Raw genomic sequence first — 23,881 nt, forward strand, 5'->3', positions numbered from 1 at the left:
GAGGTCATGGTCTTAGAATTAAAGGGTGCTCTCAGAAAGGAGGTGAGGAGTCAGAGGGTGGTGAATCTGTGGAGCTCATTGCCACAGAGGGCTGTGGAGGCCAAGTCAGTGGATCCTTTTAAGGCAGAAATAGACAAATTCTTGATTAGAACGGGTGTCAAGGGTTATGAGGAGAAGGCAGGAGAATGGGATTAGGAGGCAGAGATCAGCCATGATTAGGGTTGGCAACTTTCTCACTCCCAAATAAGGGACAAAAGGTCAAAATAAGGGACAAATTCCCGACGGCAATTCATTGACCGACTCGGCCGTGGCTGGGTGAATGATGAGTTGGCCCGGGTGCTGGACTGCACACAAAGCCCAGCCGGCGGGCCAGCTGAGGAGTTTTGGCCCGGGCGCGGGACTTTGCGCGCGACATAGCACACAAAGTCAGGCACCCCGTCCAACTCATGAACCGATGATCGGCCATGAGAAGGAGGGGTGGTGGTGGTGTTGGTGTCGGCGGTAAGCGAAGGTCCGAAGATCGGACAGCTAGCCGGGCTGCCGACCGATGGGGCCACGTGCGAGGCGCTGCTGCTGCTGCACTCCATGGGCTGCAGTACCTCAACACGGGTGAGGCGGGGCCGGACGCGGCGCTCCGATCCCGACAATCCCCTCGACCCGAGTAGTAGTAGTCAATTACGGGGCAAGGGCGGTCCCGTACGGGACAAACCAATTTAGCCCAATATACGGGATCTCCCGGCTAATACGGGACAGTTGACAACCCTACCCATGATTGAATCACGGTGTAGACTCGATGGGCTGAATGGCCTAATTCTACTCCTATTACCTATGAACTTGTGGACTCAGTGGGCCAAAGAGTCTGAATCCTTAAACAACACCATAAGAAGAAGATACGTTAAAAAATATATATCAAACGATAGCCTGAACAAAATCCAGAACGGTACATTGGGAATGTGCAGGAAGAATGTGCAAACTACACATTGGAGGAGCAGCTGAGGTCAGGCTTGTACCAGGAAACACTCAACAGCTCAGGCTGCATCTGCAGAAAGAGAAACAGGATTAGCATTTCAGGTCGAAGGCCCTTCGTGAGAGCTGGGAATGAGATGAAAGAAGCTCGAATGGGACGTAAAGAAAGGGAATTCAAGAGGTGCCATGGTGGTGCAGCGGTAGAGTTGCTGCCTTGCAGCGCTTGCAGCACCAGAGACCCGGGTTCGATCCTGTACACGGGTGCTGTCTGTACGGAGTTTGTGCCTTCTCCCCGTGACCGCGTGGGATTTCCCCGAGATCTTCTGTCTCCTCCCACACTCCAACAACGTATAAGTTTGTAGGTTAACTAGCTTGTTTTCAATGTAAAAAATTGTTCCTAGTGTGTGTAGGAAGGTGTAAATGTGCAGGGATCGCTGGTCGGTGCGGACTCGGTGGGCCGAATGGTCTGTTTCCGCGCTGTATCTCTAAAGTTTAAACTAAACTGAAATATTACTGATTGTACGCCTCGTTGTCATCTTCCCCACAGCTAACAATGAACCATTCTGCATTCCCTCGAGCTTCCCCTTTGATCTCTCCTTTTCACACCTTACCCTTCCACATCACTACGCCTCTTTCCCCCCTGACTCTCAGTCTGAAGAAGCGTCTCGACCCGAAACGTCACCCATCCCTTCTCTCCAGAGATGCTGCCTGACCCGCTGGGTTACTCCAGCTTTTTGTGTCTATCTTCGGTGAAGAAGGGGGAGAAGTCCCGAACAGGGTAAATCCCAGGGTGACCATAGCAATAGGCTGTAAACATGGTTCGATCGACACAAAATGCTGGAGTTACTCAGCGCATCCGTTAGGCAGCATCTGTGGAGAGAAGGAATAGGTGACGTTTTGGGTCAGAACACTTCTTCACACTGTAATCAGTCTGCAAACATAGTTATCTGGCTATTGAGTGAATGGGAGAAATTAGTGATGAAAATTTGGGTTAGTTTACTTTAGTTTAGCATAGTTTAGAGATATAGTTTGGAACCGGGCCCATCGGCCAGCGATAGCGACCAACCAGCGATAGCCACGTACACTATCCTACACACTAGGGACAATTTACAATTTTTACCTCAGCCAAATCAACCCTCAAACCTGTACGTCTTTAGAGAGTGGGAGGAAACCAGAGCTCCCGGAGAAAACCCACAGGGGTCACGGACGAGAACGTACAAACTCTGTACAGACGGACACCCATGGTCAGGATCGAACCCAGGTCTCTGGCGCTGTAAGGCAGCAACTCTACCGCTGCACCACCATTCCGGCCCATTAAAGAAGAGTCCAATGTGCCCAGATGAGGTGTTGCTCCTCAACGTTGTGTCGGTAACAAGGCAGGAGGCAAGGGAAGGAACGTGGTGGAGACTTAAAATGGAACATGGTCACCCCTGGCCTTTCATGCCACACGTTGAAGGGAGAGGTGTGGGAAGCGGAGGGGTGGGAGCGCGGGATTCGAACCTACCTGAACCTGGAGCTCCACAACGGCCGCGGCTATAAACGCCACGGAAGTCAGCAGCATGCCGACCGTCATCCTTCTGAGAGGCCTGGGGAACGGTGAGAGAGAGAGTGAGAGAAGAGAGGCGTGAGGCCTGTTTCACCAGGCCTTCAATTGGGGGAGAAAGTTAAAGCATGATCACGGGGGCTTAGACCGACACAAAGGGCTGGAGTAACTCAGCGCGTCAGGCAGCATCTATGGAGAACATGCACAGGTGACCTTTCGGGTTGGGATCCTTCTTCAGACTGATTCTAGTGGGAGGATGCTGGTTGGGGTGGGGGAGGGGGAGGTGGGGGTAAGAAATTGGTAAGCGCGATTGAAAACTCGGATCTGGCAACAGATGTTCTCAGGCAACATGGTTCCCCGCTAGGCCGATTGTCGGCTGGAGATGTGATATTCCCAAACCATAGATAGATAGATTCTTGATTAGTACAGGTGTCTGGCGTTACGGGGAGAAGCCAGGAAAATGGGGTTAGTAGGGAGAGATAAATCAGCCATGATTGAATGATGGCGTTGACATGAAGGGCCGAATGGCCTAATTCTTCTCCTATCGCTTCTGGCATCCCCTCTCTCCCCATCCCTCCCCATCCTAGTCGTTGGCATAGCTTCAAGGTCATCTTGTTGAGTCTCATTGTCTGTAACTTGCTTTCACCTAGCCCACGGCTAACAAAGGCCCGTTTCCTTTAATGACTCGTTGCTTTTTTGCATATCGTTCATTCATTTGGGGCGAAGGAATGGGTGACGTTTCGGGTTGAGACCCTTCTTCAGTCTGAAGAAGGGTCTCGACCCGAAACGTCGCCCATTCCTTCTCTCCAGCGATGCTGCCTGTCCCGCTGAGTGTCTATCTTTGACTTAAACCAACGTCTGCAGGTCCTTCTCTCACATTACACCTTCCCCCGTTTAACAGCCACATATTGTTAAGGTTAAAGCACGGAAATGGCTCTTGAAGGCGCAAATACTTACGTCACCTTAAGTTTACATTTCGCAAAGAGTGGATAAATCCCCATGTCAAAGATTGGAATAAAAGCGACTATCAAAATGGCGTTAATTGTCTGTGAAAAACAAAAAGACACAAAGCAATAATAATAATTAATGGGATTTAGTAACATTGTCTTGCATTCGTAGTCAGCCTAAAGGCCGGTTTTTTTCAGCGACTGCTGGCATCATTGGAACATAGAAACATAGAACATAGGTGCAGGAGGAGGCCATTCGGCCCTTCGAGCCAGCACCGCCATTCATTGTGATCATGGCTGATCGTCCCCAATCAATAACCCGTGCCTGCCTTCTCCCCATATCCCTTGATTCCACTAGCCTCTAGAGCTCGATCTAACTCTCCCTCAAATCCATCCAGTGACTTGGCCTCCACTGCCCTCTGTGGCATGGAATTCCACAAATTCATAACTCTGTGTGAAAAAAAATGTTCGCACCTCAGCCTTAAATGGCCTCCCCTTTATTCTAAGACTGTGGACCCTAGTTCTGGACTCGCCCAACATTGGGAACATTGGGAACATTTCTCCTGCATCTAGCTTGTCCAGGCCTTTTTATAATTTTTACTAGACTAAGTGGGACCCGTTGGATCCCATGTTCACACGGGAGGGCTGGTCCCCCTACGCAATATTCCACCTCTCCACTAATTCCAATATTGGTGGCCAGTGGGGGTGGAGGTTCTGGAGTGCTGGTATGGGTTCTTGGGGTGGCAGCTCAGTGCCTCAAGCCTGATCTGCTGGCAGCTCACTCACGGCTGGTGGGCTGGCAGTTGACTCATGACTATCCCCTGAAATTCCATTTCAAGCAGGGTGCAAGGCCACCAAATTCAAATCCATGTTCCTACCATTTCAAGCGGGGTGCAAGGCCACAAAATTCAAGTGCAGTTTCTTACCACTATGAGCAGGGTGCAAGGCCACTGAATTCAAATGCAGTTTCCAACCACTTCAAGCAGGGTGCAAGACCACCAAATTCAAGTGCAATTTCATACCACTTCAAGCTGGATCCAAGGCCACTGAATTCAAGTGCAGTTTCATACCACTTCAAGCAGGGTGCAAGGCCACCAAATTCAAATGTAGCTTCATACCATTTCATGCAGGGTGAAACCACCATAAAACCACACAAAACACAAAACCCACAGTTCAGTAGACATTCAGTGTGTTCGGTTGATTCACAGCTCAGACAGAGTCATGACCTCTCCCTCCCCCATCACACAGAGACTGAGCCACACCCACACTTCCGGGTTCTATGACCCCTCCCCCTCCCACCGGAAAAGGTGTGGCTTTCAGGACGTGATTCACAGGAGAGAGATTCTCACATTTTAAAAACACTAATAACACTTTTATTTTTCAATGATGGGAAGAATTCTCTGCACCTGCTCAGAGGAGGGGGGACTGAGTATGATGGCCAAAAATCACAGCCGTAAATGGTAGCGTTTTATCTAAAATCAATATACAGTGCAAACAGGAAATAAGTGCATTTGCAGTAGTGCCTTTTAACTTCAAGCGAAAGCACCCAAGCCGCCATTTGCAGGAAGTAGTGCCTTTCAACTTCAAGAAAAAGCACCGCCACCATTTGCAGTAAGTAGTGCCTTTCAACTTCAAGCCAAAGCACCCAAAGCCACCATTTGCAGTAAGTAGTGCCTTTCAATTTCACGCAAAGCACCCAAGCCACAATTTGCAGTTAATAGTGCCTTTCAATCCCAAGCCAAAGTACCCAAGCCAACATTTGCAGTAAGTAGTGCCTTTCAACCTCAAGCAAAAGCACCCAAGCCACCATTTGCAGTTAGTAGTGCCTTTCAAATTTAATCCAAAACTCCCAAGCCACCAGTTGCAGTAAGTAGTGCCTTTCAAATTTTAAACCAAAGCTCCCAAGCCACCAGTCGCAGCAAATAGTGCATTTCAACTTCAAGCCAAAGCACCCAAGCCACCATTTGCAATATGTAGTGCCTTTCAATTTCATGCCCCCATTTGCAGTAAGTAGTGTCTTTCAATTTCAATCAAAGCTCCCAAGCCACCATTTGCAGTAAATAGTGCATTTCAACTTCAAGCCAAAGCACCCAAGCCACCATTTGCAATATGTAGTGCCTTTCAATTTCATGCCACCATTTGCAGAAAGTAGTTCCTTTCAACTTCAAGCCAAAGCACCCGCCACCATTTACAATAAGAAGTGCCTTTCAACTTCAAGACAAAGCATCCAAGCCACCATTTGCAGTAAGAAGTGCCTTTCAACTTCAAGCCAAATCACCCAAGCCATCATTTGCAGTAAGTAGTGCCTTTCAACCTCATGCCAAAGCACCCAAGCCACCATTTGCAGTAAGTAATGCGTTTCAACCTCAAGCCAAATCACCTAAGCCATCATTTGCAGTAAGTAGTGCTTTTCAACTTCAAGCAAAACACCCAAGCCACCATTTCCAGTAAGTAGTGCCTTTCAACTTCAAGCCAAAGCACCCAAACAACCATTTGCAGGCAGTGCCTTTTTACTTCAAACCACATTAAGGGTACTCACATTTGTGTAGACATTTGTTCAGTATTATTCAGAGCTCAGAGAGACGTGACCCTTGGCTTCATCCATCTTTCAGAGAATGAGTGAGGCACACCACTTCCTGGTTTTATAGTCCCTCTCCCTCCCTCCAGCAGGGGCAGCAAAGAGAATGGTGATTAAAAAAAAATATATTAATATCTCTCTGATTTGTCATCGATGGGAAAAATTCTTCGCACCTATAAAGCGGAGGGGGGCTCTGAGCGAGGTGGCCAAAAATGACAGCCGTAGGTGGCGGCGTTCTGTCGGAAATCGCAGCACAGTGGGCCAAAAGCGGTCAAGATCAGAGATTTAGTAATATACTAGACTAAGTGGGACCCGTTGGGTCCCAGCATCACACAGGAGGGCTGGTCATCCAACGCAATATTCCACCTTTCCACCAATTCTAATATTGGTGGCCAGTTGGGGGGGGGGGGGGGGGGGGGGAGGGCTTTCTGGAGCGCTAGTATGGGTGTTGTGGGCTGAGGGGACTGGTTTCCAGAGGGCTAGTAAGAAAATTGTGCGCCAAATGGATTCTTGGGCTGGCGTCTCAGTCAATCAAGCCTGTTGTGCTGGCAACTCACTCGCACACGGCTGGTGGGCTGGTAGTTGACTCACGGCTAATCCTTGAAATTCTATTTCAAGCAGGGTATAAGGCCACCAAATTCAAGTGCAGTTTCTTACCACTTCTAGCAGGGTGCAAGGCCACCAAATTCAAGTGCAGTTTCATACCATTTGAAGTAGGGTGCAAAGCCACTAAAGACAGCGAGTCGTGACCTCTCCCTCCTCCATCTTGCAGAGACTGAGCCACACTCACATTTCCGGGTTTTATAACCCCCCCCCCCCCCCCCCCACCGGAAAAGGTGTGGCTTTCATGGAGTGATTGATAGGAGAGAGATTCTCAACTTTTTTAAAAAAACTAATAACACTTTTATTTTTCATTGATGGGAAGAATTCTCTGCACCTGCTCAGCGGAGGGGGACTGAGTAAGATGGCCAAAAATCACAGCCGTAAGTGGTAGCGTTTTATCTAAAATCAATATACAGTGCAAACAGGAAGTAAGTGCATTTACAGTAGTGCCTTTTAACTTCAAGCCAAAGCACCCAAGCCACCATTTGCAGTAAGTAGTGCATCTCAACGTCATACCACCATTTGCAGTAAGTGGTGCCTTTCAACTTCAAGCCAATGCACCCAAGCCACCATTTCCAGTAAGTAGTGCCTTTCAACTTCATGCCACCCACCATTTGCAGTAAGTGGTGTCTTTCAACTTCAAGCCACACCCAAGCCATCATTTGCAGGAAGTAGTGCCTTTCAACTTCAAAGCTCCCAAGCCACCATTTGCAGTAATAGTGCCTTTCAACTTCAAGCCAAAGCTCCCAAGCCACCATTTGCAGTAAGTAGTGCCTTTCAACTTCAAACCAAAGCTCCCAAGCCACCATTTGCAGTAAATAGTGCCTTTCAACTTCATGCCACCATTAGCAGTAAGTAGTGCCTTTCAACTTCAAGCCACAATTTGCAGTAAGTAGTGCCTTTCAACTTCAAGCCAATACCCAAGCCACCATTTGCAGTAAGTAGTGCCTTTCAACTTCAAGCCAAAGCAACTAAGCCACCATTTGCAGTAAGTAGTGCCTTTCAACTTCATGCCACCATTTGCAGTAAGTAGTGCCTTTCAATTTCAAGACACACCCAAGCCAAGCCAACACAGGGGGGGGGGAGGAGAGGGGGGGGTGAAGGAGGAGGGGTGTTGAGGGGATGGGGGGGAGGAGGGGGGGGGGTGAAGGAGGAGGGGGGTGTTGAGGGGGGGGGGGGGCCATCATTTGCAGTAAGTAGGGGGGGAAGGAGGAGGGGGGAAGGAGGGGGGGGCAGGAGGAGGGGGGGGGGGGGGGGGGCCACCAGGGTGCAGTAAGTAGAGGCTTTCTGCAAGGAGCAAGCATTAGCATGAACCATTTTAGAACCAATAGACTTTTTTTGCAAGCTTTAGAACCAATAGACATTTTTCTTTCAACAAATTTTTTTGTTTTTTTAGTATGTTTTGCAAAGTATGTTTTTCATGTTTGCAGTAAGTGTGTCTTTGTTTGCCAAGCCAAACAGGGGGGGAGGAGGGTGGGGGGGGGGTGGGGGGGGGGAGGGGGGGGGGGGAGGAGGAGGAGGAGGGGGGGTGAAACCGTTTCGGTCGCCTCCTCCATGGAGAGGCGACTTTTTCCAGGTCGCCTCCCCCGTGGCCTAACAACGAGGATCGGGCAGCCTTTCCCGGAGACGTGCCCGGGGCTTCAGCGGCGGGTGCAGCGTGGTCGATCGGCGTGGAGCGGGCGAGCCCTGGCTGGGGCTTGCTGGAGGGGAGCGCTCCGTTTCGCTGGACCGGGGCAGCCGGCAGCCTGAAGCCGCGGTCTGCAGAGCTCCAGCTGGCGCGTCGTCCGCAGCCCGGGATCCCTCGTGGGAGACCCGGGTGAAGAAGGAGCTTCCACCGCCGGCCCGCGGCCAACTTCTACCGCGGACCCGGCGTGGACTTACCATCACCCCTAGAGGGGAGCTTCGACCGCCGGCCCTGCGGTCTGCGGTGCTTCTGGCTGCGGCGGGGACTTTAAATCTTCGATTGCCGGCCTGCGGCCTACACCAACCTAAAGCCGCGGTCTCCGGTGGGGAAGATCCGATCCTGGACTGACTCTGGACTCTGGTCCTAACCACGGGGGGAAATGGAGGAGGACTGGACAAACTTTGTGCCTTCCACCATAGTGATGAATGCTGTGGTGGATGTTTGTGTTACATTTCTATTGTGTTTTGTGTGTTCTTTATCATTGTACCGCTGCTGACAAATTCATTTCACTTGCACTTTATGTGCAATGTGACGAATAAAACTGATTGTTGATTGTTGTTGATTGTTATTGTTGTTGTTGTTGAAGTGGTCTCACTGGAGCTCTATACAACTGCAGAAGAACCTCTTTACTCCTGTACTGAAATCCTCTTGTTATGACCTATCAGGTCACCGAAAGATTTGCCCGGAGATGAGTCGTGATGCTCGGTGTCTCCTCAAGTGTCGCAACATTTTTTTTGTCGCCGCTGGATTTTGAAATGTTCAAAATCGTTAGGCGACACTAATATGACGCCGGCAATCGCCGAAAAAAATCGGCAAGTGGGACAGGCCCTTAATGCTATTAGACACAGCACGACTTGAGTGTGAATGGTTAACGTTTTGCATTTAGCTGATATCGTGAATTGATCAAGATAGACACAAAAAGATGTGCATTCACCATATCTATGCCCCCTCATGATTTTATATATCTTAATAAGATCAGCTCTTAATTTCTAATACTCCAAGGAATAAAATCCTAGCCTGGCTAACCTCTCCCTATAACTCAGTCCCTCCAGTCCTGGCAACTTGTTTTCAATAGCAGGATGATCAAAGCTGTATCACGCTTTCTGTCTAAAGTCGAAAGAAACTGTAAAGAAAACGGTGGCGCAGCGGTAGAGCTACTGCCTTACAGCGCCAGAGAACCGGGTTCCATCCTGACTACGGGCTCCGTCTGTACGGAGTTTGTACGTTCTCCCCGTGACCCGCGTGGGTTTTCTCTGAGAGCTTCGGTTTTCTCCCACACTCCAAACGCGTACAGGTTTGCAGGCTAATTGGCTTGGTGTACATGTAAATTGTGCCTAGTACGTGTGGGGTAGTGTTAGTGCGCGGGGATCGCTGGTCGGCGCGGACTCGGTGGGCGGAAGGGCCTGTTACCGCACTGAACTAAAACAAAGCGGGCAGAATCTTAGTCCTTATCGCATATTTACGGCATAACAAACGGCATAAATCTCACTGACTATCAAAGAGGTTTGAAATGCATCCACGTTACCTGCATCTGATCAGGTTGTATAATGAATCCACCCTGAAATAAGAGTTCACAGCTTGTTAGTTCCACATAGTAACACATGTATGAGTGAGACATCTTCCGTTTTGTACGACAGGATGGATGCTCTATCAGAAGGTGACAATAGACAATAGACAATAGACAATAGGTGCAGGAGAAGGCCATTCGGCCCTTCGAGCCAGCACCGTCATTCAATGTGAACACGGCTGATCATCCCCAATCAGTACCCCGTTCCTGTCTACTCCCCATATCCCGACCGCTATTTTTAAGAGCCCTATCCATCTCCCGCTTGAAAGCATCCAGAGAACCGGCATCCACCGCCCTCTGAGGCAGAGAATTCCACAGACTCACAACTCTCTGTGAGAAAAAGTGTTTCCTCGTCTCCGTTCTAAATGGCTTACTCCTTATTCTTAAACTGTGGCCCCTGCTTCTGGACTCCCCCAACATCGGGAACACGTTTCCTGCCTCTAGCGTGTCCAAACCCTTAACAATCATATGTTTCACTGAGATTCTCTTCCCTGTCCGGGAGACCCGACCTTTTCCCTGTCGGGTCTCCATTGTCGTTGGGGCCTAGCACCATGGAGCGGCCTCCAACCTGAACGACCCGGGGGCTCGGGAGACTGCGGAGCTGCGGACTACTCACCATCGTGGGGCTGGCCGGCCTCGGAGCGTGGGGAGCGGTGGTGACTCGCTGCTGCGACTCGACTCCTGGGGCTCGGAGGCTCCAGCAACGCAGCCGCAGGTCCGGTGGACTGGGACATCGGGAGCTCGCGGGTCCGGGGGGAGAGACCGCTTCCCGGAGCTCCCGCAACGCGACTTCTCCAGCCCGTGTCGCGGGGTTGGAACGACCCGGAGCGGGGACGTACATCGCCCGGCGCGGCTTCATGGCCGTGGGACATTACAGCGCCCGCCGGGGGCTCCAACATTGTGACTTTTAGACCGGGAGCGGGGCCGTAAATCGCCCGGCACGGCCTAAAATGGCCGTGGGACTTATCATCGCTCGCCTGGGGCTTGGACATCGGGAAAGAAATGGAGAACAGGGGAGAGAAAAGACTTTGCCTTCCATCGCAGTGGGTTCACTGTGATGGATGTTTGTGTGAATTAAATTGTGTATATGTCTGTAGGAAATTGTCTTTGTTTGTATGGCTGTGGAAACGGAATTTCGTTTGAGCCTCACTGAGGCTCAAATGACAATAAATTGTATTGTATTGTATTCCCTCTCATCCTTCTAAACTCCAGAGTGTACAAGCCCAGCCGCTCCATTGTCTCAGCGTATGACAGTCCCGCCATCCCGGGAATTAACCTTGTAAACCTATGCTGCACTCCTTCAATCGCAAGAATGTCCTTCCTCAAATTAGGGGACCAAAACTACACACAATACTCCAGGTGTGGTCTCACTAGGGCTCTGTACAACTGCAGAAGGACCTCTTTGTTCCTATATTCAATTCCTCTTGTTATAAAGGCTAACATGCCATTCGCTTTCTTCACTGCCTGTTGTACCTGTATGCTTACTTTCATAGACTGCTGTACAAGAACCTCCAAATCCCGTTGTACCTCCCCTTTTCCCAACTTGACGCCATTTAGATAGTAATCTGCCTTCCTGTTTTTGCTACCAAAGTGGATAACCTCACATTTATCCGTGTTAAACTTCATCTGCCATGCATCTGCCCACTCCCCCAACCTGTCCAAGTCACCCTGCATTCTCATAGTATCCTCCTCACAGTTCACACTGCCAACCAGCTTTGTGTCATCTGCAAATTTGCTAATGTTACTTTGAATCCTTTCATCCAAATCATTGATGTACCTGTATATTGTAAATAGCTGCGGTCCCAGCACCGAGCCTTACGGTGCCCCACTAGTCACCGCCTGCCATTCTGAAAGGGGACCTGTTAATCCTTACATTTTGTTTCCTGTCTGCCAACCACTTCTCTATCCAATTCAGAGCACTCTACCCCCAATACCATGTGCCCTAATTTTGCCCACTAATCTCCTATGTGGGACCTTATCATATGCTTTCTGAAAGTCCAGGTACACTACATCCACTGGCTCTCCCTTGTCCATTTTCCTAGTTACATCTTCAGAAAATTCCAGAAGATTAGTCAAGCATGATTTCCCCTGTAAATCCATGCTGACTCGGACCGATCCTGTTACTCCTATCCAAATGTGCGGCTATCTCATCTTTTATAATTGACTCCAGCATCTTCCCCACCACCGATGTCAGGCTAACTGGTCTATAATTCCCTGTTTTCCCTCTCCAGCCTTTCTTAAAACGTGGGATAACATTAGCTACCCTCCAATCCTCAGGAACTGATCCTGAGTCTATAGAACATTGGAAAATTATCACCAATGCATCCATGATTTCTAGAGCCACTTCCTTAAGTACCCTGGGATGCAAACCAATCAGGTCCTGGGGATTTATCAGCCTTCAGTCCCATCAGTCTATCCAGCACCATTTCCTGCCTAATGTGGATTTCCTTCAGTTCCTCCGTCATCCCAGATCCTCTGGCCACAACTATAGCAGGAAGATTGTTTGTGTCCTCCTTAGTGAAGACAGATCCAAAGTACATGTTCAACTCATCTGCCATTTCCTTGTTCTCCATAATAAATTCACCTTTTTCAGTCTTCAAGGGTCCAACTTTAGTCTTAACTATTTTTTTCCTCTTCACATACCTAAAGAAGCTTTTACTATCCTGCTTTATATTCTTGGCTAGCTTACCTTCGTACCTCATCTTTTCTCCCCGTATTGTCTTTTTCGTTATCTTCTGTTGCTCTTTAACCATTACCCAATCCTCTTGCTTCCCGCTCATCTTTGCTACGTTGTACTTCTTCGCTTTAATTTTTATACTGTCCCTGACGTCCCTTGTCAGCCATGGTCGCCCCTTTCTCCCCTTGGAATCTTTCTTCCTCGTAGGAATGAACTGATCCTGCACCTTCTGTATTATTCCTAGAAATACCTGCCATTTTTGTTCCACTGTCATCCCTGCTAGTGCATCTTTCCAGTCAGCATTGGCCAGCTCCTCCCTCATGGCCCCATAGTCCCCTTTATTCAACTGCAACACTGACACCTCCGATCTTCCCTTCTCCCACTCCAATTGTAGATTAAACCTGACCATGTTATGGTCACTACCTCCTAATGGCTCATTAACCTCGAGGTCCTTTATCAAATCCGGTTCATTACATAACACTAGATCCAGAATTGCCTTCTCCCTGGTAGGCTCCAATACAAGCTGTTCGAAGAATCCATCACAAAGGCACTCTACAAAGTCCCTTTCTTGGGGTCCAGTACCAACCTGATTTTCCCAGTCTACCTGCATGTTGAAATCTCCCAAAAACAACCACAGCATTACCTTTGCTACATGCCAATTTTAACTCCTGATTCAACTTGCACCCTATGTCCAGGCTACTGTTTGGGGGCCTGTAGATTAGTCCCATTAGGGTATTTTTACCCTTACAATTCCTTAGTTCTATCAATACTGACTCCACATCTCCTGTTTCAATGTCACCCCTTGCAAGGGACTGAATTTCATTCCTCACCAACAGGGCAACCCCACCCCCTCTGCCCACCTGTCTGTTTTTTCGATAGGAGGTATACCCTTGAATATTCAGTTCCCAGCCCTGGCCCTCTTGCAGCCATGTCTCAGTAATTCCCACAACATCATACTTACCAGTTTCTAGCCTCAAGCGAGTCCACTTTATTCCTTATACTTCGCGCATTCATATACAGCACTTTGACCTCCGTATTCACTTCCCCCCTCGCACCTCTCTCAATTAGCCCTGACCTTACTTCTCGAGCTTTCCTTCCCATTAATTCGAGATGTAAGATGCTTACTTACAAAGTCACCATTCATTCCAGTGGCTTGTAGAGTCCATCGGGATCCCTGGCAACAACAAGTGCATACATTCATGTCATTGTAGGAGAAGTAGGCCATTCGGCCCATTGAGTCTACTCCGCCATTCAATCATGGCTGACCTATCTTTCTCCCTCAACCCCATTCTACGGACTTCTCCCCTGACACCCGTACTGATGACCAATCTGTCAATCTGCGCCTTAAAAATACTCAATGGTGTGGCCTCCACAGCCGTCCATGGCAATGAATTCCACAGATTCACCACCCTCTGATTGAAGAAATTCCTCATCTCCTTTCTAACACCGTGAGATGTTGGTTGATTGAAAAATACAGCATGGAAACGGGCCCTTCAGCCCATTGAGTCCAGGCTGAGCATCGATCACACGAGTACTAAGTCATCCCAGTTTCTCATCCACCCCCTACACACGAGGGACAATTTACAGAGGCCAATTAACCTACAAAGTCGTATTTGGGAAGTGGGATGCTTTGAGGGATCGTGCAAACTCCACACAGAGAGGAGCAAAGAATTGCCCGCTGGGGTCCCAACATGGGTGGTCCGAATGGTAAACCCAGCTCGCCCACCCCGGACTCCAAACCTCTCTCTTTCTCCTCTTTATTACTCTCTCCATCCCTCTCTCGCTCCCATTCTCCCTCTTTCCCTCCCTCACTCTTTCTCTCTCTCTCTTCCTCCCTCTCCCTCCCTCACCTTCCCTCCCTCTCCCACCCTCTCTCTCTCTCCCTCCCGGTTCCTCCCACCTTCCTTCTCTCCCTCCTCTTTTTCCCCCTCTCTCTCCCCATCTCTCTCTCTCTCTCCCTCTCTTTCATTACTCTTCATTTAACTCTTTCTAAAGTTACCGAACAACCTTTAGTTTTGATCACGACTTCCTGAACAAGTTTCTTACCATCTGGTCAAAAAGTGCCCAATACATTGGAAGAGGGAGATAAAGAAACAGAACTCGAGTGACCATCTTAATCTCCTTGATAACATGTCCCTGTGAGACAAAGAATTCTATCAAAAAAATACTTTATGTTTTATAAATGTTTTAGAAATGAAAAATAACATATCTTATGATTTATTTAAAAAATTCAATTAAATTACTGAAGGAAATTCAATAGAAGAGTTTCACGTAACTGGATATTTTTCCGTTGCCCAGTCAAGCCAATGTTCCCTTTTCGCATAGGTACTCAAACGATGTTTCCAGCGATTTCTGATTGCAAACTACAAGAAAGGACATTTATTTTAACCAATTTCACTGGTTAGAAGTTGATCCTGCATTTCAAGGCTTGAAATGAACCTGCACTTCAGACTGATTAGAAAGGTCCCGACCCAAAACGTTGCCTCTCCATGTTCTCCAAACCTTGTTGAGTTTACTTCAGTTTTATTTTTTGTAGTTTTATGCCCCTGTCCCACTTGGGGAAACTTGAACGGAAACCTTTGGAGACTTTGCGCCCCACCCAAGGTTACCGTGCGGTTCCCGGAGGTCCCCGGAGGTTTTTGTCAGTCTCCCTACCTGCTTCCACTACCTGCAACCTCCGGGAACCACCTGCAACCTCCGGGAACCGCACGGAAACCTTGGGTGGGGCGCAAAGTCTCCAGAGGTTTCCGTTCAGGTTTCCTATGTGGGACAGGGGCTTTAGAGGTAAAGAGCGGAAACAGTCCCTCTTGTCCATTGAATCTGCGCTGACCAGTGATCCCTGCAGATAAACACTGTCCTACACCAGAGAACATTTTTACAATTACACCAAGGCAATTAATCTACAAACCTGTATGACTTTGGAGTGTGGGAGGAAACCGAAGTTCTCGGAGAAAACCCACGCAGGTCACGGGGAGAACCTACAAGCTCTTAAAGATAGCGGAGTCAGGGGATATGGGGAGAAGGCAGGAACGGGGTACTGAATGCGGATGATCAGCCATGATCACAGTGAATGGCGATGCTGGCTCAAAGGGCCGAATGCCTTACTCCTGCACCTATTGTCTAAACTCCGTACAGACAGCACCCGTAGTCGGGAATGAACCCGGGTCTCTGCTGTTGGAATACAGCAACTCTACGCCACTGTGCTGCCCGATTAGATTTTGACCCTGCATTTCAAGACTTGAAATTAACCTGCTTTTCAGACTGATTAGAATGGTCCCAACCCGAAACGTTGCCTGTCCATGTTCTCCAGATGCTGCTGAACCTGCTGAGTTACTCCAACACTTTGTGTCCTTTTTTGTAAACCAGCATCTGTTGTTCCTTGTTTCTATATTAAATCCATGACCCACTGATCTACCAATCTCCAATATCACAACTCCTCCTAAATTTCAATACCTTTCTTTAAACCTCCCTTCCATTGACTCCATCTATACCTCACGCTGACTCAGCAAGACCAGCAGCGTAATCAAGGACGAGTCGCACCCTGGCCACTCCATCTTCTCCCCTCTAACATGAAGCAAAATGTATAGAAGTGTGAAAACGCACACCTCCAGGTTCAGGGACATCTGTCATTTACACTCCTTACCCTTCCATATCTCTGTGTCTCCCACTCCCCTGACTCTCAGTCTGAAGAAGGGTCTCGACCCGAAACATCACCCATTCCTTCTCTCTAGAGATGCTGCCTGTCCCGCTGAGTTATTTCAGCAATTTGTGTCTATCTAGAGTGTAAACCAGCATCTGCAGTTCCTTCCTACACAGGTTCTTCCCAGCTGTTATCAGACAACTGAACCATCCTACCAACAACTAGAGAGCAGTCCTGAGCCATTATCTACCTCATTGGTGACCCTCGGACTATCTTTGATCAGACTTTGCTGGTTTTACCTAGCACTGAACGTTATTCCCTTGTCATGTAGCTATACATTATAAATGGCTCGATTGTAATCATGTATTGTCTTTCCACTGACTGGTTAGCACGCAAGATAATCTTTTCACTGTACCTCAGTACAAGTGACAATAAACTAAACTCAGCTCAACTTCCAGCCTTAAGAAGACAATTACGAGACTGCAACTAAGGAAGTATCCAGAGTCCTGGATAACTGATCTGAAAACATGATTTTGAAGCTGGCTCAGACATTTACTTCATGTATTAACTAAAATCTAGGGAGAATACGGGCAACACAGTGCCGCAGCTGGTAGAGCCGCTGGCTGGCCTCGCCGCACCAGAGATCCTGACCTCAGGTTCTGTCTGTGTGGAGTTTGCACATTCTCACTGTGACCGTGTGGGTTTCCTCCGGGTGCCCCGGTTTGCTCCCACATAGAGTCATAGAGTGATACAGTGTGGAAACGGGCCCTTCGGCCCAACCTGCCCACACCGGCCAACAATGTCCCAGCTACACTAGTCCCACCTGCCTGCGCTTGGTCCATATCCCTTCAAACCTGTCCTATCCATGTACTGTCTAACTGTTTCTTAAATGTTCGGATAGTCCCAGACTCAACGACCTCGTCTGGCAGCTTGTTCCATACACCCACCGCCTTTTGGGTGAAAAAGCTACCCTTCAGATTCCTATTAAATCTTTTCCCCTTCACCTTGAACCTCAGATTCAGATTCCTATTAAATCTTTTCCCATTCACCTTGAACCTATGTCCTGTGGTCCTTAATTCCCCTACTCTGGGCAAGAGACTCTGTATATCTACACGATCTATTCCTCTCATGATTTTGTACATCTCTATGAGATCACCCCTCATCCTCCTGCGCTCCAAGGAATAGAGACCCAGCCTACTCAACCTCTCCCTATAGCTCACACCATCTAGTCCTGGCAACATCCTTGTAAATCTTCTCTGAACCCTTTCAAGCTTGACAATATCTTTCCTATAACATGGTGCCCAGAACTGAACACAATATTCTAACATGACCTCCCAACTTCTACACTCTATACTCTGACTGATGAAGGCCAATGTGCTGAAAGCCTTTTTGTCCACCTTATCTACCTGTGACTCGACCTTCAAGGAACCATGCACCTGTACTCCTAGATCCCTCTGCTCCACAACACTCCCCAGAGGCCTACCATAGATGTCCCAAAATGCAACAATTCACACTTCTCTGTATTAAATTCCATCAACCATTCCTCCGCCCACCTGGCCAATCGATCAAAATCCTGCTGCAATCTGTCACAACTATCTTCACTATTTGCAAAACCACTAACTTTTGTATCATCAGCAAACTTGCTAATCATGCCCTGTATGTTCTCATCCAAATCATTGATGTAGATAACAAACAGTAACGGGCCCAGCACCGAACCCTGAGGCACACCACCAGTCACAGGCCTCCAGTCCGAGAAGCAACGTTCCACCATCACCTTCTGCTTCCATCCATGGAGCCAATTTGCTATCCATTCAGCTATCTCTCCTTGAATCCCACACAATTTAACCTTCCAGAGCAGGTTCCATGCGGAACTTTGTCAAAGACGTGTGTGCTTGTTCATAGGTTGTAGGAGCAGATTTAGGCCATTCGGCCCATCAAGTCTACTCCGCCGTTCAATCATGTCTGATTTATCTCTCCCTCTCAACCCCATTCTAGGACAGTGCGTGTGTGTACGGGGTGACCGCTGGTCAGCACGGACTTGGTGGATTTTCCAGGAAACAGGTTCTTCCGTGTCCAAGTTTGCCCCAACCATTGAACATCCTGTACTCTAACACAACCCTATACACTAGTGACAATTTACAATCTTACCAAAGCCAAATAACTTACAAACCTGCACTGTATCTCTAAGGTCTAAAGTAAAGTCTAGAGAAAATAATAAACATGTCATTGAAAGAGCTAGCACTGACTTAACTGGTCACTGCCTTCCTCTGATGCTGAAGGAAGCTTGATGAGTGGGTCAGTTTCTACACACTTACCCCAATACACCTGGAGACACCGACCAATACGTTTCCTTGCGGTGGAAGGTTTTTGTACAAACCACTCCCAGATAGGAAGACGACTAAAGAAAAGGGCAAAATAATGCAATCAAGGCTCACATTTTCATGGCAATGTTTTGCCTGTTCTTTGTCTCCCTTATGAGACTCACCTTTCTTCTGCTTCCACACGGAAATGTGGAGCATCAGGAATATTTGTTCTACGCGGTGACAATCCTCCCCAAACACAAAGATCGCAGCGGCCAAGATTGGGCGGCACAGTGGCGCAGCGGTAGAGTTGCTGCCTTGCAGTGCCAGAGACACGGGTTCGATCCTGACCACGGGTACTGTCTATGCGGAGTTTGTTCGTTCTCCCCGTCACCTGCGTGGGTTTTTTCCGGGATCTCCGGTTTCCTCCCACACTTCAAAGACGTACAGGCTTGTAGGCTGATTGGCTTTGGGGAAAATTGGAAATTGTGTGTGCAGGATAGTGTTATTGTGCAGGGATCTCTCATAGACAAACTCAGGCCCAGGCCAATTTCAAGCATTGTATCTCTAAAAAGTAAAATAAACTGGACTAAGTGGGACCGGTTGGGTTCCACGTTCATACGGGAGGGCTGGTCCCCCAACGCAATATTCCACCTCTCCGCCAATTCCAATATTGGTGGCCAGTGGTGGGGGGGGGGGCTTTCTGGAGCGCTAGTATGGGTATTGTGGGCTGAAGGGACTGGTTTCCAGAGGGCTAATATGGACATTGTGGGCCAAATGGATTCTTGGGGTGGCAACTCAGTCATTCAAGCCTGGTGTGCTGGCAGATCACTCACAGCCGGTGGGCTAGCAGTTGACTCACGGCTATTCCGTGAAATTCCATTTCAAGCAGGGTGGAAGGCCACCAAATTCAAGTGCAGTTTCATACCACTTCAAGCAAGGTGCAAGGCCACCAAATTCAAGTGCAGTTTCATACCATTTCATGCAGGGTGAAATAACCATAAAACTACTACAAAACCACACAAAACACCACATAAACACCACACACAGTTCAGTAGACATTAAGTGTGTTTCACAGCTCAGACAGAGTCATGGCATCTCCCTCCCCCATCTTACAGAGACTGAGCCACACCTACACTTCCGGGTTTTCGAATCCCTCCCCCCACAACCGGAAGGGGCGTGACCTTCATTGCGTGATTGACAGGAGAGAGATTCTCAACATTTTTTTAAACACTAATAACACTTTTATTTTTCATTGATGGGCAGAATCCTCTGCACCTGATGAGCGGCAGTGGACTGAGTAAGATGGCCAAAAATCACAGCCGTAAGTGGTAGCGTTTTATCTAAAATCAATATACAGTGCAAACAGGAAGTTGTCAAGTTTCCACCAACAACAGCCATTTTTGCAGTGTTGCCTCTCAAAGCAGATACCGCCACCAACTACAGCCATTTCTGCAGCACAGCATTTCAAAGCAGTTACCACCACCAACTACAGCCATTTCTGCAGTGCAGCTTTTCAAAGCAGTAACCACCACCAATTACAGCCATTTTTGCAGTGCAGCATTTTAAAGCAATGTCATTTTCAAACCACATTAAGGGCACTCACAGTTGAGTAGACATGTGTTCAGTGTTATTCACGGCTCAGAGAGACGCGACCCTCTCGCTTCCTCCATCTTGCAGGTAACACAATCCAGGTAACACAATCCATACTGTAACATCAAACTTATGATTGTTAAATCCCACCCATCTTCCATAAAACGTGATGTGGCAAACCAAAAACCTTGCTTTGTGCCAACTATATGTGTTTCACTTATACAGAACAAAATCCTCAAATCTTTTAGGTGTTCTTGTAATTCTATTAGACCAGCGTCTATCTGTCTGTTGGATTTTGCATGTTATCTGAGATATCAGGCTCTGGTTGTTGTGGGATGTTGTGTTGTCACTGTGGATGAAAGGTTCGTCACTCTCTGAAGTTCTTTCAGAATTGACACCTGCGGTTGGAATAGGCAGAACTATCAGTGGCTCCTCGCTTGGTTGAACCATTTCTCTTTGCTGGGAGTCGGTGTGCTCATCACCTTTTGGCAAGTACGCTCTCATTTGATCTACATGACGACACACGACTCTTCCCTCACTCAACTTTATGTTGTACATGACTTTACTGATGACTTCACTGATCCTATCATTCCATAAAGCCAAGTAGGACCTAATGTGAGCTTCTTGACAATGACATGATCATTCACCTCAAAGACTCATTCCTTGCTTCCTCGATCTGCTGCCTGTTTCATTGAAGTTTGCTTCCTTCAGACAGCTTTGCTGAGATCGGGTCGAAGACTGTCAGGTTTAGTGCGGATCTTTTGTCTGAACATCATTTCACTGGGTGACTTTCCAGTCGTTTCTTGAGGTGTGACTCGGTACGTCAACAAGAACTTCTGGAGCGTTGGTTCCAGGTCTGATCCTTTTCCTTTCTTCACACCTGCTTTCACCGTTTGTACACCTCTTTCGGCTAGTCCGTTGCTGGACAGGTGTTTGGGTGATGTTTGAATGAGGCAGATGTTGTTGCAGCTGAGCAACCTGGCAAATTCCTCAGACACAAACTGCGTACCGTTGTCTGTGACCACCGTTTCCGGTAACCCATGAGTTGCAAACAACCGTCTCAGGGCAATCACTGTTGCTGCTGCTGTTGCATGTTTCACCCGAATGGTTTCAATCCATTTGCTGTGAGCATTGACCACAATCAGCAAATTCTCATTGTCAAGAGTTCAAGAGTTCAAGTGAGTTTATGCCATGTGTCCCTGATAGGACAATGAAATTCTAGCTTTGCTTCAGCACAACAGAACATAATAGGCATTGGCTACAAAACACATGAATAAATAAACTGATAAAGTGCAAATAACAAATAATGGGTTTTTAATGTTCAGAGTTTTGTCCGAGCCAGGTTTAATAGCCTGATGGCTGTGGGGAAGTAGCTATTCCTGAACCTGGTTGTTGCAGTCTTCAGGCTCCTGTACCTTCTACCTGAAGGTAGCAGGGAGATGAGTGTGTGGCCAGGATGGTGCGGGTCTTTGATGATATTGCCAGCCTTTTTGAGGCAGCGACTGCGATAAATCCCCTCAATGGAAGGAAGGTCAGAGCCGATGATGCACCTGTAGACGTTAGAGAGAGTCCTCCTTGACAAACCGACTCTCCGTAATCTTCTCAGGAAGTAGAGACGCTGATGAGCTTTCTTGATGATTGCATTAGTGTTCTCAGACCAGGAAAGATCTTCAGAGATGTGCACGCCCAGGAATTTGAAACTCGTGACCCTTTCAACCATCGACCCGTTGATATAAACGGGACTGTGGGTCCCCATCCTACTCCTTCCAAAGTCCACAATCAGTTCCTTGGTTTTGCTGGTGTTGAGGGCCCAGGTTATTGTGCTGGCACCATATGGACAGTCGCTCGATCTCTCTTCTATACTCTGCCTCATCCCCATCAGTGATACGCCCCACAACAGTGGTGTCGTCAGCGAACTTGATGATGGAGTTTGCACTATGACCGGCTATGCAATCATGGGTATAGAGTGAGTACAGCAGGGTGGCATAGTCACAGTGAACCCTACTCCGCGGTCTCTCAGGAAACTCCCATGGATGGATCTGGGCTGCAACAGGACTAGGTTGACTCTGCTGACAGCTTGGACAACTTCTCACTTGTTGTTCCAACTCTTTGTTGATTCCTGGCCACCTGTATAATCTTGCCAATGCCTTCATTTTCACGATGCAGGGTGCGTGCTATGAAGTTCTTCACGGATTCTAGTCCTCATCTCCAGATTATCTGGAATGACCACAGGATTATGTCATCCTCCGCTGACAGCTCTTCTTTCTTGCTGGCAAAGGGCTTCACTTCTTCTGAAAGATTCCTTGCACTTGGCCATCCTTCCATGATATGGCTCTTCACCTTTGAGAGAACTCTGACCTTCTTGCTAGCTCTCTTCACTTCCTGTGCATCAACAGGGCGTATATCCAGATCGGCGAGCAAGTTGATGCCTGCCTCTGGTGCTTCATCAAGCTCCGTGAGCTCAGGGTGACTCCATGAAGAGCCCTCTTCGTGGATCGGCAAGCACGACAACACATCGGCATTCTGGTGTTTCTTGCCTTCCCGATGGACTATCTTGGAACTGTCGGCAGACAAGATCATATGCCATCTTGCTACGCGAGCAGAGGCCATCGGGCTGGCAGGCTTGTGATCTCCAAGAAGTCCCATCAGCGACTCGTGATCAGTTACAATGGTGAAAGACCTCCCATGCAACTGTAAATGTGGAACTTCTTCAGTCCGAAGATTATGGATCAACCCTCCTTTTCATACTGTGCGTAGTTCACTTTATTGGGCTTGAGAGTGCTTGAGTCAAAAGCTATCGGACGTTCTTGTCCATCTGAGTCCACATGGCTTATCACAGCACCTAAGCCATAGGGGCTTGCATCCATTTGGAGCAAGATTGCTTTGGCTGGATCGTAATGCATCAGCACATTATCACTCTGCAGGAGACGCTTGGATCTCTGGAGCGCCTGCTCTTGCTCCTTTCCCCATTTGAACTTGGGATCAGGCTCGCTGCTTCTCCTCCCACTCTTTGAATCTGCTAATCTGTGCTCATCCTTCAGCATTAGAGTCAACGGTGCAATCTGCTGTGACTGTATAAACTTACTATAATACCCAAGTAATCCTAGGTATGTCTGGAGTTGGCTTTGGTTCACAGGCCGCTTGGTTTCCCGCACCGAATCAACTTTGTCTTGAAGAGGACAAAGACCATTCTTGTTCAGTCGATGTCCGAGATAGTCGACTGGCTTTTGCATCAGTGCACAGTTCTCCTTCTTCAGACGTAACCCACTGGTCTCTAGTCTTGACAGAACCGCTTCCAGGTTCCCGAGGTGCTCTTCGTCAGTATTTCCGCTAATGATGATATCATCAAGATACGGCTTCTACATGGGAGTATCTGCTTGCAGGCTCTACATTGTTCTCTGGAACATGGCTGGTGCACTGGATAGCCCAAAGGGTAACCTGGTGTACTCGAAGAGGCCTTTGTGCGTATTGATTGTGGCGAACTTCCGAGCTTCAGGGTCTAACTCTATCTGATGATAGGCATGGGAGAGGTCTAAGTTAGAGAACTTTTCTCCTCATTCTAGTCCCTGCAGGACATCCTCCAACGTTGGAAGTGGATACTGTTTCACTTTCAGCACCTTATTTGCTGTGAGCTTGTAATTTCCACAGACTCTCATGTTCCCATTAGGTTTCGGAACAGCTATGATCGGGCATGCGAAATCTGCTGTCTTCACCAGCTTGATAATGCCATCCTGCAGCAAGTCATCCAATGCGGCATTAATCTGCTTTCTAGCAGCATATGAA

General features: G+C 48.2%; 1 protein-coding gene across 1 annotated transcript in view; it reads right to left on the minus strand.

Annotated features, from left to right (window-relative positions):
- The window catches only part of LOC129699115 (solute carrier family 15 member 2-like), a 74,990-nt gene that overhangs the window by 17,065 nt on the left and 34,044 nt on the right, over positions 1-23,881 (minus strand). Inside the window, exons 9-15 of the mRNA XM_055638782.1 lie at positions 18,521-18,603; positions 14,842-14,928; positions 14,612-14,701; positions 13,695-13,739; positions 9,847-9,879; positions 3,467-3,555; positions 2,471-2,552 (exon numbers count right to left, since the gene is read on the minus strand). Coding sequence (XP_055494757.1) covers positions 2,471-2,552; positions 3,467-3,555; positions 9,847-9,879; positions 13,695-13,739; positions 14,612-14,701; positions 14,842-14,928; positions 18,521-18,603 — 509 coding nt within the window. The remainder of the gene's footprint in view (positions 1-2,470; positions 2,553-3,466; positions 3,556-9,846; positions 9,880-13,694; positions 13,740-14,611; positions 14,702-14,841; positions 14,929-18,520; positions 18,604-23,881) is intronic.

The sequence above is a fragment of the Leucoraja erinacea genome, chromosome 7 (genome assembly GCF_028641065.1).
Source record: "Leucoraja erinacea ecotype New England chromosome 7, Leri_hhj_1, whole genome shotgun sequence".
Lineage (NCBI taxonomy): Eukaryota > Metazoa > Chordata > Chondrichthyes > Rajiformes > Rajidae > Leucoraja > Leucoraja erinaceus.